General features: G+C 39.0%; 1 protein-coding gene across 3 annotated transcripts in view; it reads right to left on the bottom strand.

The window, feature by feature from the left end:
• The window catches only part of LOC136887289 (DNA polymerase epsilon subunit 3), a 71,856-nt gene extending 61,072 nt beyond the window's left edge, over positions 1–10,784 (bottom strand). The window contains exon 1 of one of the 3 annotated variants that reach the window (XM_068231072.1): positions 10,682–10,784. In XM_068231072.1, the coding sequence (XP_068087173.1) occupies positions 10,682–10,704 (23 nt within the window). In that variant the 5' untranslated portion in view covers positions 10,705–10,784. Of the gene's footprint in view, positions 1–10,447; positions 10,571–10,681 lie in introns of those variants that run through there. The other 2 variants (XM_068231071.1, XM_068231073.1) reach the window with 2 other exon arrangements.
• Positions 10,785–12,631: the final 1,847 nt, after the last annotated feature.

The following is a 12,631-nucleotide window of genomic DNA, read 5'->3' as shown; positions in this document are numbered from 1 at the left end:
AGATAGTTTCTTCTCCCGCCAGTGTAGTGAATTGAGATTTTCCGAATCATCGGATACTCCTAGCAAACAGATTAGTAAAAGGGCATAGTTTTTGCCCTGGGACTCTCCACTATTCGACCCCCCCCCCCCTCCTCCCCGCTGAAAAAGGACGAAGAGCGTTCACGGATCACGGCTGTCTGCGGCTTGGTCATTCCAGCTCTGAAAATTTGGATTGTTACATCGGAAGCGTAGTACTGTTCATTAAAAGTGAGAAAATGCGTGGTTTTTCATTTGATTATTTCATATGAAAACATTGCTTTTAATCGTGTCTTTCCTACTGACATCATCGTAATGACCTATGTTCATTTCAGTTGGGAAAAAAATGACTAAAGACAGTCTTTCTGAGGATGTAAAAAGGCAGGCGGAGATTGAGTGTCTGCTATTATAATGCTCCCCAACTTGATTGTGACTGATCGTAGGCAAGTGGGCCTACCGTTACAATGAATATTCCCTAACCCAGTCTTCATATGAGAAAAGATGTTTGGTGACTTCCCCGTCGTGTTTCTAGGGTAACGTTAAGAGCTATGGAATTTAATACAATCTTGCTCACAACGTGTACACTACCTAACCTAGAATTCTGTATACAATGTAGAATTCCGTAGCGAAGCACGGTACATCAGCTAGTAAAGAATATGCTACATTTCAGGCAGTTCCTATTGTGCGACAGAGGTGGGTGAACTGCTCACTGCCGCCACATGGAGTATGATTCGCTGTTCTACCGCTAGCGGGAATAACGCCTCTGCTGGCGTTAAGACCCGCCTGCCCGCTCATGGACGCACCCACCCGCGGCGTGCAAAGTGCCCGTGTAGACAACTCTACAAATACCCCATAGTTCTGTTCCGTAAGCGGGTTTGTAGCGGGCGAACAGCGGCGTTTTACGTGATCGTGGAGAATCCGCCTTACTTCTCCATTGTACAGCAATACATTGCTTTTCAATATCCTTAACTCTTAGGACTTTTTTTTTTTTTTTTAAACATATTCTCACCTTCTCTATACAGTCTCTTTTCCAATAATATCCCACTCCTATCGTTTCCCAAAATGTTCCGTACCCCATCCACCCAGTATCCTTGGTTCTGATGTTTCATTTGGTGTTGATATGCTATCTGTAATACTTCGTCACCTTCTCAAAGCTTCAGTATCAGCCAATACTTTATTATCTTTTTAATAATATCCGCTTGCAGCCTTGTATCTTTGCACATCCTTCTCACTCCACAGTTAGCTGTACAACTGGGTAGACCCATAATTATTTTACCAAATCTACTCGTGATTTTATCAAGTGAATCAACCCTCCCTTCAACTCCCCAAATTTCCACTCCGTACAACACTCTAGATTTAACTAATGCATTAAAACATTTTTATACACTCTGTAATCTGTGTTGGGCATCTTTTTCTCCAGTATGTTAATGGTTGACAGGGCACTCGTAACTTTTAGTTTAGCTCTTTCCTCTGTCCATTTTACATTTCCACTTAATATCAAACCCAAATATTTCACTTTCTTGACAACTTCTAATCTCATCTCGTCCGTCCACCATTTTTCATTCTTCGACAGTTTATATCCTTTTTTACTCACCATTACCTTGGTTTTCTGTGCATTAATTTTTAAATTCCACTCTTTACAGTAATTTACCACTACATTTATACTATTCTGCACACTATTGGGTGTCAAAGTGAGCAGAAGGATGTCGTCAGCAAAAATGAGACTCAGAATATCCTGGTTCTCAAGACTTGGGTAAACCCCTGCTTCAAAACCTTTCAACTGAAAGATATCGTTTATAAACAGAAAGAACAGTACAGGTGACAACTTACAACCCTGCTTCAGCCCTACTTTTGAGAATATTTCCCCAAATACTACTCCCTCCTTAGTTTTAATTGAGCACTTCACTTCTGAATATACATTTTCAACTGCTCTTATCTTGTGAGACACCCCTATCCTTCTCATCTTGGCTACGACCGCCCCTCTGCTCACAGAATCAAATGCTTTCTCCAAGTCAATAGCAGTAATGTACAATTTTCCACCTTTCGTTTTTACATACTTATCCATTATTGTTTTTACTACAAAAATATTACCAGTTGTCCTCATCCTTTCTCTAAAGCTTGACTGAAGTCTCTCCAAAATCGTTCCCCCCCCCCCCCCCTCTGTCCACTTCATTATCCTTTTTGCTAACACACCTGTGTATATTTTACTTAATGTATCCAGCAACGTTATGCCCCTGTAATTATTTGGGCTAGATTTATCTCCTTTCTTCTTGTAGATTGGGCAGATCACTCCCTCTTGCCAAGATTTGGGAACCCCCCCCTTCAAATATTCTGTTAAATAATTTCACCATACTTTCTAGGATATCCTTATTCTGCACCACCTGCTTCCAAAATTCGTTAGTGATGCCCGAAATTGCTCCTGATTTGCCTTTCTTGGCTTGCCCGAAGACCTCTCTTACTTCTTCTATCGATATTTCCTTATCTAATGCAGGCACAGTACACCCCAGTCCTAACGATATTCCGTTTTCATCTATCATCTATTCTCGGTCTCCACCTATCTTCAACCTCTATTAGTTTCTTATAGTGATATTGCAATGATATTCAATTCAACAACTCTCTGGTCCTGCCATTTGGACTTAGTTGTATACAGTATTTCTCTATAATCTCGTTGTATACAGTATTTCTCTATAATCTCTTCTTAAGTTACAAAATTCAATCCTATGGTTTTCTCCCCCGTGCTCTCTATACGCTTTCAAGTTCTTCATACTTTTTATGCCTGCATTCGTCATTGTACCAACCCTTTCCTATTATGTTCTTCCCCTCCTTTACCCTCATCTTCTCCCCTGCCATCTGTACAGTGTTTTGTTATTTTAACTGCTGTACTCGTTAGGTTAATCTCGATCATTGAGTCTATTCCAGCTTTCACTATGTAGCCTATTTCTTCCCCATTATAGTTCATAAATCTCTTCTTTAGCTCCTCTCTCCACCTGTATTTAGCAACTAATGTTTCTTTGAATTTTATTGTATTGCTTGTTAATGCCCTACCCTCTATCATTTACTCTGACAATAATTGGTAGATGTGACTCACCAAATTCCTTAACCTTCGTGCTTTTAATCACAAACAACGCATTCCATGAGCATAGCGCCAAGTCTATGATACTACCACCTGTCTCCGTTATGTATGTCAGGTTCCCTAATTCGTCACCATGCCACCATCCATTCAAAATATATAGTTCTACCGTACCACACAGCTCTAGCAACTTTTCTCCATTTTTATTACAGCCCTTATCCTGGCTCACTCTCTTTTGTACATAAACTACTTCTGCCTCTTTGTCGTACAGCGGCTTCTGAACCGCAACCCTCGCATTGAAGCCCCCCATTATTAGAATACCTATATCCTCCAAAATGTGTTGAATTCTATAAATTTCTAGTGCCAACTCATCAAAAGAAATCATTTTTCACAAATGGAGAGGCTTCAGGAGGGTTGTAGATAAAACCAATACATAAATCTGGCTCACTCTCATCGTACATCTTTATTTTAACCCACATCATCTCCATTTCTGATTCAATTTGGTCTATTCTAGCTTGCAAATCCTCCCTAACCATAACCATTATCCCACCCGGGTATCTGCCCCTGCCGGTTCGTCTTCTTTTGCCTTATAGTAAACCGTGAACTCTTCTATTTCTACATTACTTTACGGTGGAATCCAGGTTTCCACACATGCTAGGATATGCAAGCTTCGTAAGAACTCTTTTAAAAAATTCATTCTGTAACTTACTTTTAAGGCCTTCAATATTGATGCACCCTACTGTTCTCTAGTTATTTCTTCCTCCTCTGCCCCTCACTCTGGCTGTTCTTAGACCTTGTAATCCTAGTAACACCCAGTTCGTCAAGAGTTCTCATCTAGTGTATTAACACATTCCCTAACGAGGCCAGCCTTGTTTAAATTACCTTTTCTGTGCCAGAAGTCCTTCAGACTCACACGCCAGCTTTTCGGTGTTGCGTCTCTCACGGAGTCAGCACTCTGCTGCCACTGTAGATCACCAGGACTACCCTAGCTATTAGTTGACTGCGTCGACTTCTTCCTCTCTCTGTCCTTGTCGCTTCACTTCCTGGTCATCGCTCGCTGCTCCGCATTCTGCTGATCTCAGGTGCCTTGTACGTTCACTTTTCTCCTTGGCCAATGTATACTCTGTGCTGCACATATTCTTTAACTGCTCCACCACCCTGCTCCAGTCCACTTGCCATCACCTACCACTAATTTGTTCCCCCTTATGTAGGCCATTAATCCTGCACGCCTGCATTTTCTGGTTCCTGAAGGCTTTTTTCTCCAGCTCCTGTTTGATCCATAATTTTTCACCTTTCAATCGGCTTGTATTATAGAAAATCTTCCTCACCCGTAGGGTTGATACGGACCTCTCTCTCATTGGTCTCTTGCCTTTTGCCTTCCCCATTCTCTGTATCTCGTCTATATCAGCCTCCCTGCAGCTGATCTTCAACCTCTCGTTTATTAGCTCCAGCACTTTGGATACCAGATATTCTTTAGTGTCCTCGGGTAACCCATATATAAAAATATTTTTCTTACGGGTTTCCTGCTGACGCTTTTTCTTCTGCCACCTCAATTCTTTTATCTCATCCTCCATTCTTCTCACCTTATCCCTCAAACTTGATATTTATTATTTTGGACCACCATTTCTGTCGCCTTACCTATCTCCTCTTTCACTTTCACAACAACACTGCCATCACTGATGCAGCCATCAAAATTGAAATCAGACTCACATGCTGTCTGGTTCTGCAACCTATGTTGGGCCTTGTGGGCCCGCCTCTACCGTGCCAACGATCTATCGTCGCCCGATACAATTCTATTGAAATCCCCATGTCAGCACTCACTCACTAAAGGGGGCTCATACACCGCGAGATATCAAAATTTCCGTTTTTTCCTTTTTCCATTTATATGAAAGACCGTACCTTTCTTAGTACGTTTGTTAAGTTTCGTAGCTAAATTCGGCATTTTGACAGAGATATAGCATATTACGTGAGACCATGTGCACATCTGTCAATGAAGTGGGTGTGGCATCAACAGTCAGTGTCCTCTGTATAAATTCTCGGTTACTGTTTTCGTATCACCGGACCGATTGCACATTTGTTGTGGACTAAAAATAGCTGCTGTAGTTCGGGTTTGGGTGTAGTCAAGGAAATATGAACGGGAAGGTGCAATCTTCTCTTGTTTTGATAATTATTCCGGTTCCTATGTATTCCATGTGGTGAGCAGCAGCTTTGTGGTGTGTTATCTTTGTGAGTGTTTACATATTATTTCGGAATAACAATGAGAAAGAAAGGTAGTGTGGCGAGGTCCAAAAAGAGGCGTTTCCTTGGAAATCAACATACAGACAGCAATAATGAAGTCAGTGATCTTCAGAGACCTGGAACTTCTAAAAAATAGTGCGTCTGCCAGGAAGCGTGATTTGAAGGTTAGCCCGGAACGAAGTACTCCGACAAGTGAAGAAACTGTGCATAGTATAGATAATGTTGGTTATAGGATTGTATATCTTCCTAGTTTATATACTGCTATAAGTGAGAATCTGTGTTGCAAAGTCTGCCATAACAACACTACGTTGGTAGAAACTGCTAGGCAAAACGCCAATGAATCCTTCCATAATAAAGTGTGGACAATTTACCCAAAAACACAAACAGTAGAGGAAAAATCGTGATCATTGCTGCTTTTGATGCTGTGAATCCATTCAATGATGGCAATGCTAGCAAATTAAAAGTGTAAAAACATTGAGTTGGAAGATGAAACATGTGCTCCAGGAGCTTTTTGAGCACAGTTTAAGTCGATACGAAGTGTTGAAATTTCAAAGCTATTTTCCCGAAAGTTTGTTTTTTTGGAGGGAAAAACACAATATCTCCAGAACTATTTGAGATAACTGCATGAAACTTGGCATTAATATCCCTGTTAATGATCTCTACAGGATGAAGCACGTTCATGAAGTTATACTTTAAAATAATTAAGATATACTTGGAAAATTAAACAAAAAATGTTAAATTTTTGAGAGACGGTTTAACTTTTTTCATTTTTAAAAACAATATCCATTATAACATTCATAGTGCTTCATCCTTGAGATTTAAGCATCTTCTTTACAGGAAAAAAGAATCAATCAATTCAGATCAGTATTTTTTTGTTAAATCGTGTTTTTTGTACTTTATAAAGTTAAAAAAGTCACAAATATGTTTTTTAAAATAACTCATGTAATACTTAATACACTGTTCCCATTCATATATGAAATGAAATCTCTGTGTCTACTATCAGTATGTCAGTTTTTGTAATTCTATGCCACATATTAGTGAAACTATAATGTAATATTTATCTGTATGCACAAACCGACTCTCGCGGTGTATGAGCCCCCTTAACAACCTTCCTCTTCGCTTGCATGGTTACAACTGGTAAGAGCTATCTTTTGCAACTGATGAGATTTTGATCAATTATTATTTCATTTTCCAAATTTGTCTTTATAACTGTTAAACTGTAACACCCATTACAATGGAATGCCTGAATAGCCACAAGCAGGCATTTACACAAGTGGAGGTACATACTTCCCCTAGCGTACAGTCATGCATCATCCTACATAGGAGGCTTGCAGTGGTGTCTCAATGGTGCACTAGCCGTCAGTGTCTTCTAAAGGCGAGGCAATCTGATGAGCCCACTGCCAATGTGAGCAAAACACTGGTATTTTCAAGACTGAAAGGCCTTAGGAGCTTGAATGTTTTAACATTTGCAACTGATGAAATGAAATTGTAGTTTCCTTCTGGGAACTTAATATTTTATATAATAGCAGTTATACAGTTAAAATCCAGGAGAGGCATTCCAGCAAATAACTTTGCCAGTTAATATACATATGTGTTACCTTATAAATGCCAAGGTCCTACCAAACCACCCCAAAAATTACATTTACTTTTATAGCCTAATTAAATATTTCCCATGCCACTGCCTATTAGTCAAGCAGCTACTAGCACTGTCAATGGCTGGCATGTCATTCTGCTAAGACATTCAACCTGGAGCACCAATCTGAAGGAGGGAAGGATGGAGGCCAAAAGGACAAGAGGAAGACCAAAAAAATAATATATGACAGACATCAAGACTGAAAGACCGTACACAACTGTACGGAGAGCACTAGACAGAATATGGACAGGGTATCTATATCGTGATGATGACAATTCTGCCCACCAACCATGCACTGTAAGGTCCAGAATTAATTAAATGAATGGACGACTTTTTCTACTTTCAGTCAACGGCAAAATGTTTTCTTTACAGCAGTAGTCCAAACACTAAAGTTAAGCATACCAGGACTGTGGCTAATTGTATAACAAAAATAAAAGACTTTACTATTTCCAGGTTCAGGAAGGAATACAATCAAATGCTCTTGAATGTTGCCCCCCCCCCACACACACGCAAAAATAATTATTTCTTTGGCGCCTTATTTTCTGAGCTGAGTATAAACCCTACTCCCCCTTTATATATTCAATTCCTGGTTTGGTGTTGCTGAACAATTGCCAAGTGCATGTAATAATACACAATCCCAAGAACTAGTATACCTCCTACGAAGATCAAAAATAGGATGTAGGTAAATCACTCCATGCGATTTCTGCTTTGATATTAAAGTTCATTACTGTACCTTTTTAAATAATAATCAAGGCCGCATTATATACGCAATAGAAGAAAAATTAATGTTAAGTACGAACATTCGGGTGTCTAGGAAACCTCTCGTAAAGAAAGTATTACTGACATAGAAATAACTTAAATATTCTTCCCATGTAAGTGAGATGAATAATATCCTGCAATGCTCCTTACTATCAAAATAGGATCTTGTTTGCTATTAAACTGATTATTTCAACAGAGTTGTTATTTTAAAGTGAAGTAGTACTAACTCACACGGAATTTATTTCTGTATGTTGACAGAATACGAAGATCCTAGGGATGCACTTGGACACAGAAGTCAAAATAAGGATGTCCTGTAGAGTATGGATTGTTCCTTGTAACATAGGCTATTTGTTTTTAGATAGGTAGATAATGTTTAAATTTTAAGTTATTAATCCTTTAACATGAGAGACTAATATCTACAAAGGAATTGTGCGATTTGATGCTGTTGACGACAATATTCACTTTACTATTTACAAGTTTCTTAGAACATTATCAAATTAGAAGTACCATATGCAATAGTTACTGTAGCTAGTTTCACTAATTTGTATACATAGTGGTATGTCTTATTTCTCCTTGGCTGAATGGTCAGCGTTGAGGCCTTCGCTTCAGAGCGTCCTGGATTCGATTCCCGGATGGGTCGGGGATTTTAATCGCGTCTGATTAATTCATCCATTTCGGGAAATGAGTGTTTGTGTTTGTCCCAACACGTTCCTCTTCATATCCATAAAACACACCACACTACCAATCACCTCAGAAACATGTATAGTACACACACCTTTTAGTGAAAGATGGGACACCCTAGTGCTGAATCGGTCGACCTTGGTTACCTTCGAGATTCGTATTGGTAACCTTTGAAACACAAGGTAAGGATCGCTTATGTTCGCTGTGAGACATCTGGCGTACACTTTACTTACTTGCACTGTTGTTGTTCACACAGCAAAACCAAACTATAGAATTCATGCTAGGAACAAGATTCGCATCGAGAAATGTTATATAATGTGTATGCGACACAGTTGTTCGCTTAAAAATATAAAGGATTAGAAAATTCATATTGATCGATCATATTATCAATTCAATTCAGATTTCATTTCCATTCTGTTGGCAGTATTACCGGAACCTGCAGTGCTCCCTTATCAGTAAAAAGTGCACGTACTATAATAGTGATTACATACCTCCATATAGGCTCGATATAAGGAAGGGCATCCTGCCATAAAACAGGGCCAAATCCACATCTGCGACACAGGTGTGGGAAAAGTGGTAATAGTAGAAGTGGTTTATGTCTTATTTAGTTCAGTGTCCTGCTGTCTTTACATTTTGTGGTAATCTGTTGTAGTGTAGGCCCACCTATTATAAAACTATAAAATAACAATACCTATTGCTATTACTACCTTGTTTTATTTGTCAGAAGGCTAGACGCCAGTTTGTTAAAGATGTGAGTACTAGAAAAATTACCTGGCTCCTAGATTTAAAAACATTTGTCATGGCCTGGAAATTTAGTAAACATAGTCCTAAATAGAAATTGTTGACTCTCTATTTCATAAACCTACTAGCGTGTTGTGTTAGTCTTATTGCGTAGGAGAAGCATGTCTTCCACTCCAAGCACTTTGCCACGAAACAAATGTGAGACTGTTGTACGTAGACAATTGATGCAGTACATTGTGTGTGTACATTTCTACTGTATCAGGCACAACCAAGCACACTAGTCAACCTACAGTATTTCACAGCACACTATAGACGATATTGCTCTCGCAGTCATCCCCCTGCTGGTGGGGGCAGTAGAATAATAACTACGGTATCACCTGCTTGCCTTACGAGGCGACTAAAAGGGGCCCCAGGGGCTCTGAACTTGGGAGCAAGGGTTGGCGACCATGGGGCCCTTAGCTGAGTCCCAGCATTACTTTCACTTACTTCTGCCAGGCTCCTCCGTTTCATCCATCCTATCCGACCTCCCTTGGTTAACTCTTGTTCTTTTCAGACCCCAACGGTATTGGAGCACTCGAGGCCTAAGGAGCCTTTCATTTTCACGCCTGGATGATATCTTCATTTTTCGAAGTGTTGGATCCCTTCCATATTTTCTCCCTGACTAGTGTTATATAGCGGATGGTTGCCTAATTGCACTTCCTCTTAAAACAATACTCGACACCACCACCACCATCACCACATGAAATACCCTATCAATCTCTGGAATTTACTTCAGCACAGAAGTTAAAATATTTTTTCTTATCAGCTGATAACATTGGATGTTGTCTGACAACAGCAGAACAAGTGTAACTTATAATTTTGTTCCTTTGTTTGAGCATTGATGAATTTTGTTCACGTCTGCAATACCAAAATTAGATTCTGATATGGTGAAGGACGTTCTAACCTTTTGTTCCATATCCCTCCAACACACACACCCAAACACACATTCATTTCTGCTAATAAATACAATAGGACCCCAATAGAAGTAAAAACAATATGTTGTGATTAACATGTTGCAATGTTATACCAATTTATTGATAAAAATACCTTTAGGGTTTGTATTATTCAATTCAAACATCAAAATCAATTCTTAAGGTGACAAATCATCAAGATGCGATGATTTTCTGTGTGCTATTGGCTGGTTATGATGAAGAAAATGTTCATATTGCCCATCTTCTGCGGGAAATATTGAAAAAATAAATAAATAAAGATGGAGAAACGTGAAAGTATTTTACGAAAGCTATAACTATTTAATATAATTGACTAACTACTTTAACCGTTTTCGGAAACGCCGACGTGCCGGAGGTCTTCTACGTGCCAGTAAATCTACCAACACGAGGCTGCCGTATTTCAGCACCCTCAAATGCCCGGACTGAGCCAGGATCGAACTCGCCAAGTTGAGTCGGAAGGCCAGCGCCTCAACAGCCTAAGCCACTCAGCTCGCTAACATTTAACTAGGCCTAATTAATGCCAAATAAATCACTTCTAATAATAAGAAAAAATACCCGGTTAGAGGATGATTAACCATCAATAACTACGAAAATAACAACAGCTGATCACGTCGCGCAACATCGAGACTACGAGAAATGCTTGCTGACAGTTTTAATGACATATCCGTGACAGTGAAACTCACGATAATGCGCCCACCACAATTTCAACTATCAACATGCGAATCCACACGATCTGGCCCCATCCAAAAATTTTCGCCAACAACACGACGGCGACGACTGCAAATGATAATTTAGTACAAACATGTAGGAGAATACTCACATGTAAACAAATTAACGAAATGACGAAAGGCGAAAAATTAGAAACCGCAGGCTTTGTACACTAACTAATTACTTTTGTTTTAAAACAAGACAAATATAACAGCTTCATAAAAAGGCATCTTCCATGCGTCTTTCCAACACACAATTTCCCATGCCAAGTTCACGTCTGCTTGCATCTGCTTAGGAAGAAAAGTGGCGCCAAAATTGCCAAAATGAAACAAATTGAAACGTATTAAACGAGCGGGTGAAAGTAGAACCTGTCAGTACTCGGGAAGTATTAGTGTTAAATTATTGAACGCTGTGCCAAATACACGTGCCACTTTGAGGACCAAATGTTATTTGGAAAGTTCAGCACCGTAATTAATCCAGCACAGGGAAGTGAAGTGATTAGATCCCTGTAAATATTGTTCAGTAATGTGCAGATTCATATCAAATCAAAATCTCTTTATTTGCAAATTAGGTGTCTACCTCGGTGGCAAATGGTACACTAAAATACATTATTGGCAAGCACTAAATATTAAATTAACAAGAGAAGAAAATTTTCCTATAATACAATAATATACAATTTATATAATCACATAACCACATTTCAGTAGAATTGTAGTGAAGATAAGGTATAATATATTAGATAGTATCTTGCCAGTTATATTCGTGTTTTTCTTCGTGTACGGCAATCCGTTCGATACTTAAGCATTTAATCAAACGCAGTGTAGTGTAGTGTAGATAAATTGTAGTATAGATACAGTACCATAGTGCCGTATCTTGCCTGCTATATTCGTGTGTTATTTTTCGTGTGTATCTATTAGACCGTAATACTAATAATAACTTGTCTAAGAAATTAGCTTCTTTGGTAATCTTTGAGTACAGTAGTTCTTGCAAATTTCATTTCTGTTGTGCTTAGTTTAGTGACATACGGTACGGTACCGGTATCGTAATTAGGATACGTCTGAAAGTAGTTTAAAATTACTGTAGTGTACTGTACAGTAGTATACGAGTAATATCCTATTATAATTTAGTGTGATTATTTTATTATTGTAAAATATTTGTGTAGTACTGGTGTAGTAGAGGTATCCGTAGAAACTCTTACTAAAATACTGTTGTTGTAATTAGAACAGGCTTAATTGCAGTTTGGAATTGTGTAGTTCTTGTGTAGGCTATTACTTTCGATATTCAGTAATTAACAGCAGTTTTTATCCTATCAGGAGTTGTAGGGTAAAAAAAAATAGAGCACGACTAAGTAGTATTGTAGTGTAGTCGTATATTAATTACCTTATTGTTGTGTACTATCCCAGACAATATATCCCTCCGTTCATTTATTTTTTGCAAATAAGTTATTTTATTTTTAATTTCATTTCTTTCCCCGTAAAGAATGGCTAAGGAGCGCGAGTGTACTTACTGTGGATATGGCGAGGCATTGAGGGGTATGAGGGAGGAGTTGGAAAGTTTGAGGGAGATAATTAGGATTCTCACAGAAGACAGGAAGGAAGATAGAAACAATGTACAGGTTACAGTAGGTGTAAAAGAGGGAGGGGAAAGAAAGGGAGGAGTTGTAGAAGACAGGTGGTCTAATGTTCTAAGGGGAAGGAGATTGCAGGCTAAGGGCTCTATTCAGGATCAGAATTCAGGACAGGTGTTTGTGCGAAATCGGTACGAGTCACTCTAGGTAGCACAACAGAGGGAAGATGA

The sequence above is a fragment of the Anabrus simplex genome, chromosome 1 (genome assembly GCF_040414725.1).
Source record: "Anabrus simplex isolate iqAnaSimp1 chromosome 1, ASM4041472v1, whole genome shotgun sequence".
In the NCBI taxonomy this organism is placed as follows: domain Eukaryota; kingdom Metazoa; phylum Arthropoda; class Insecta; order Orthoptera; family Tettigoniidae; genus Anabrus; species Anabrus simplex.
The sequence above is the reverse complement of the archived record's forward strand: the minus strand, read 5'-3'. Positions and strand labels throughout refer to the sequence as shown.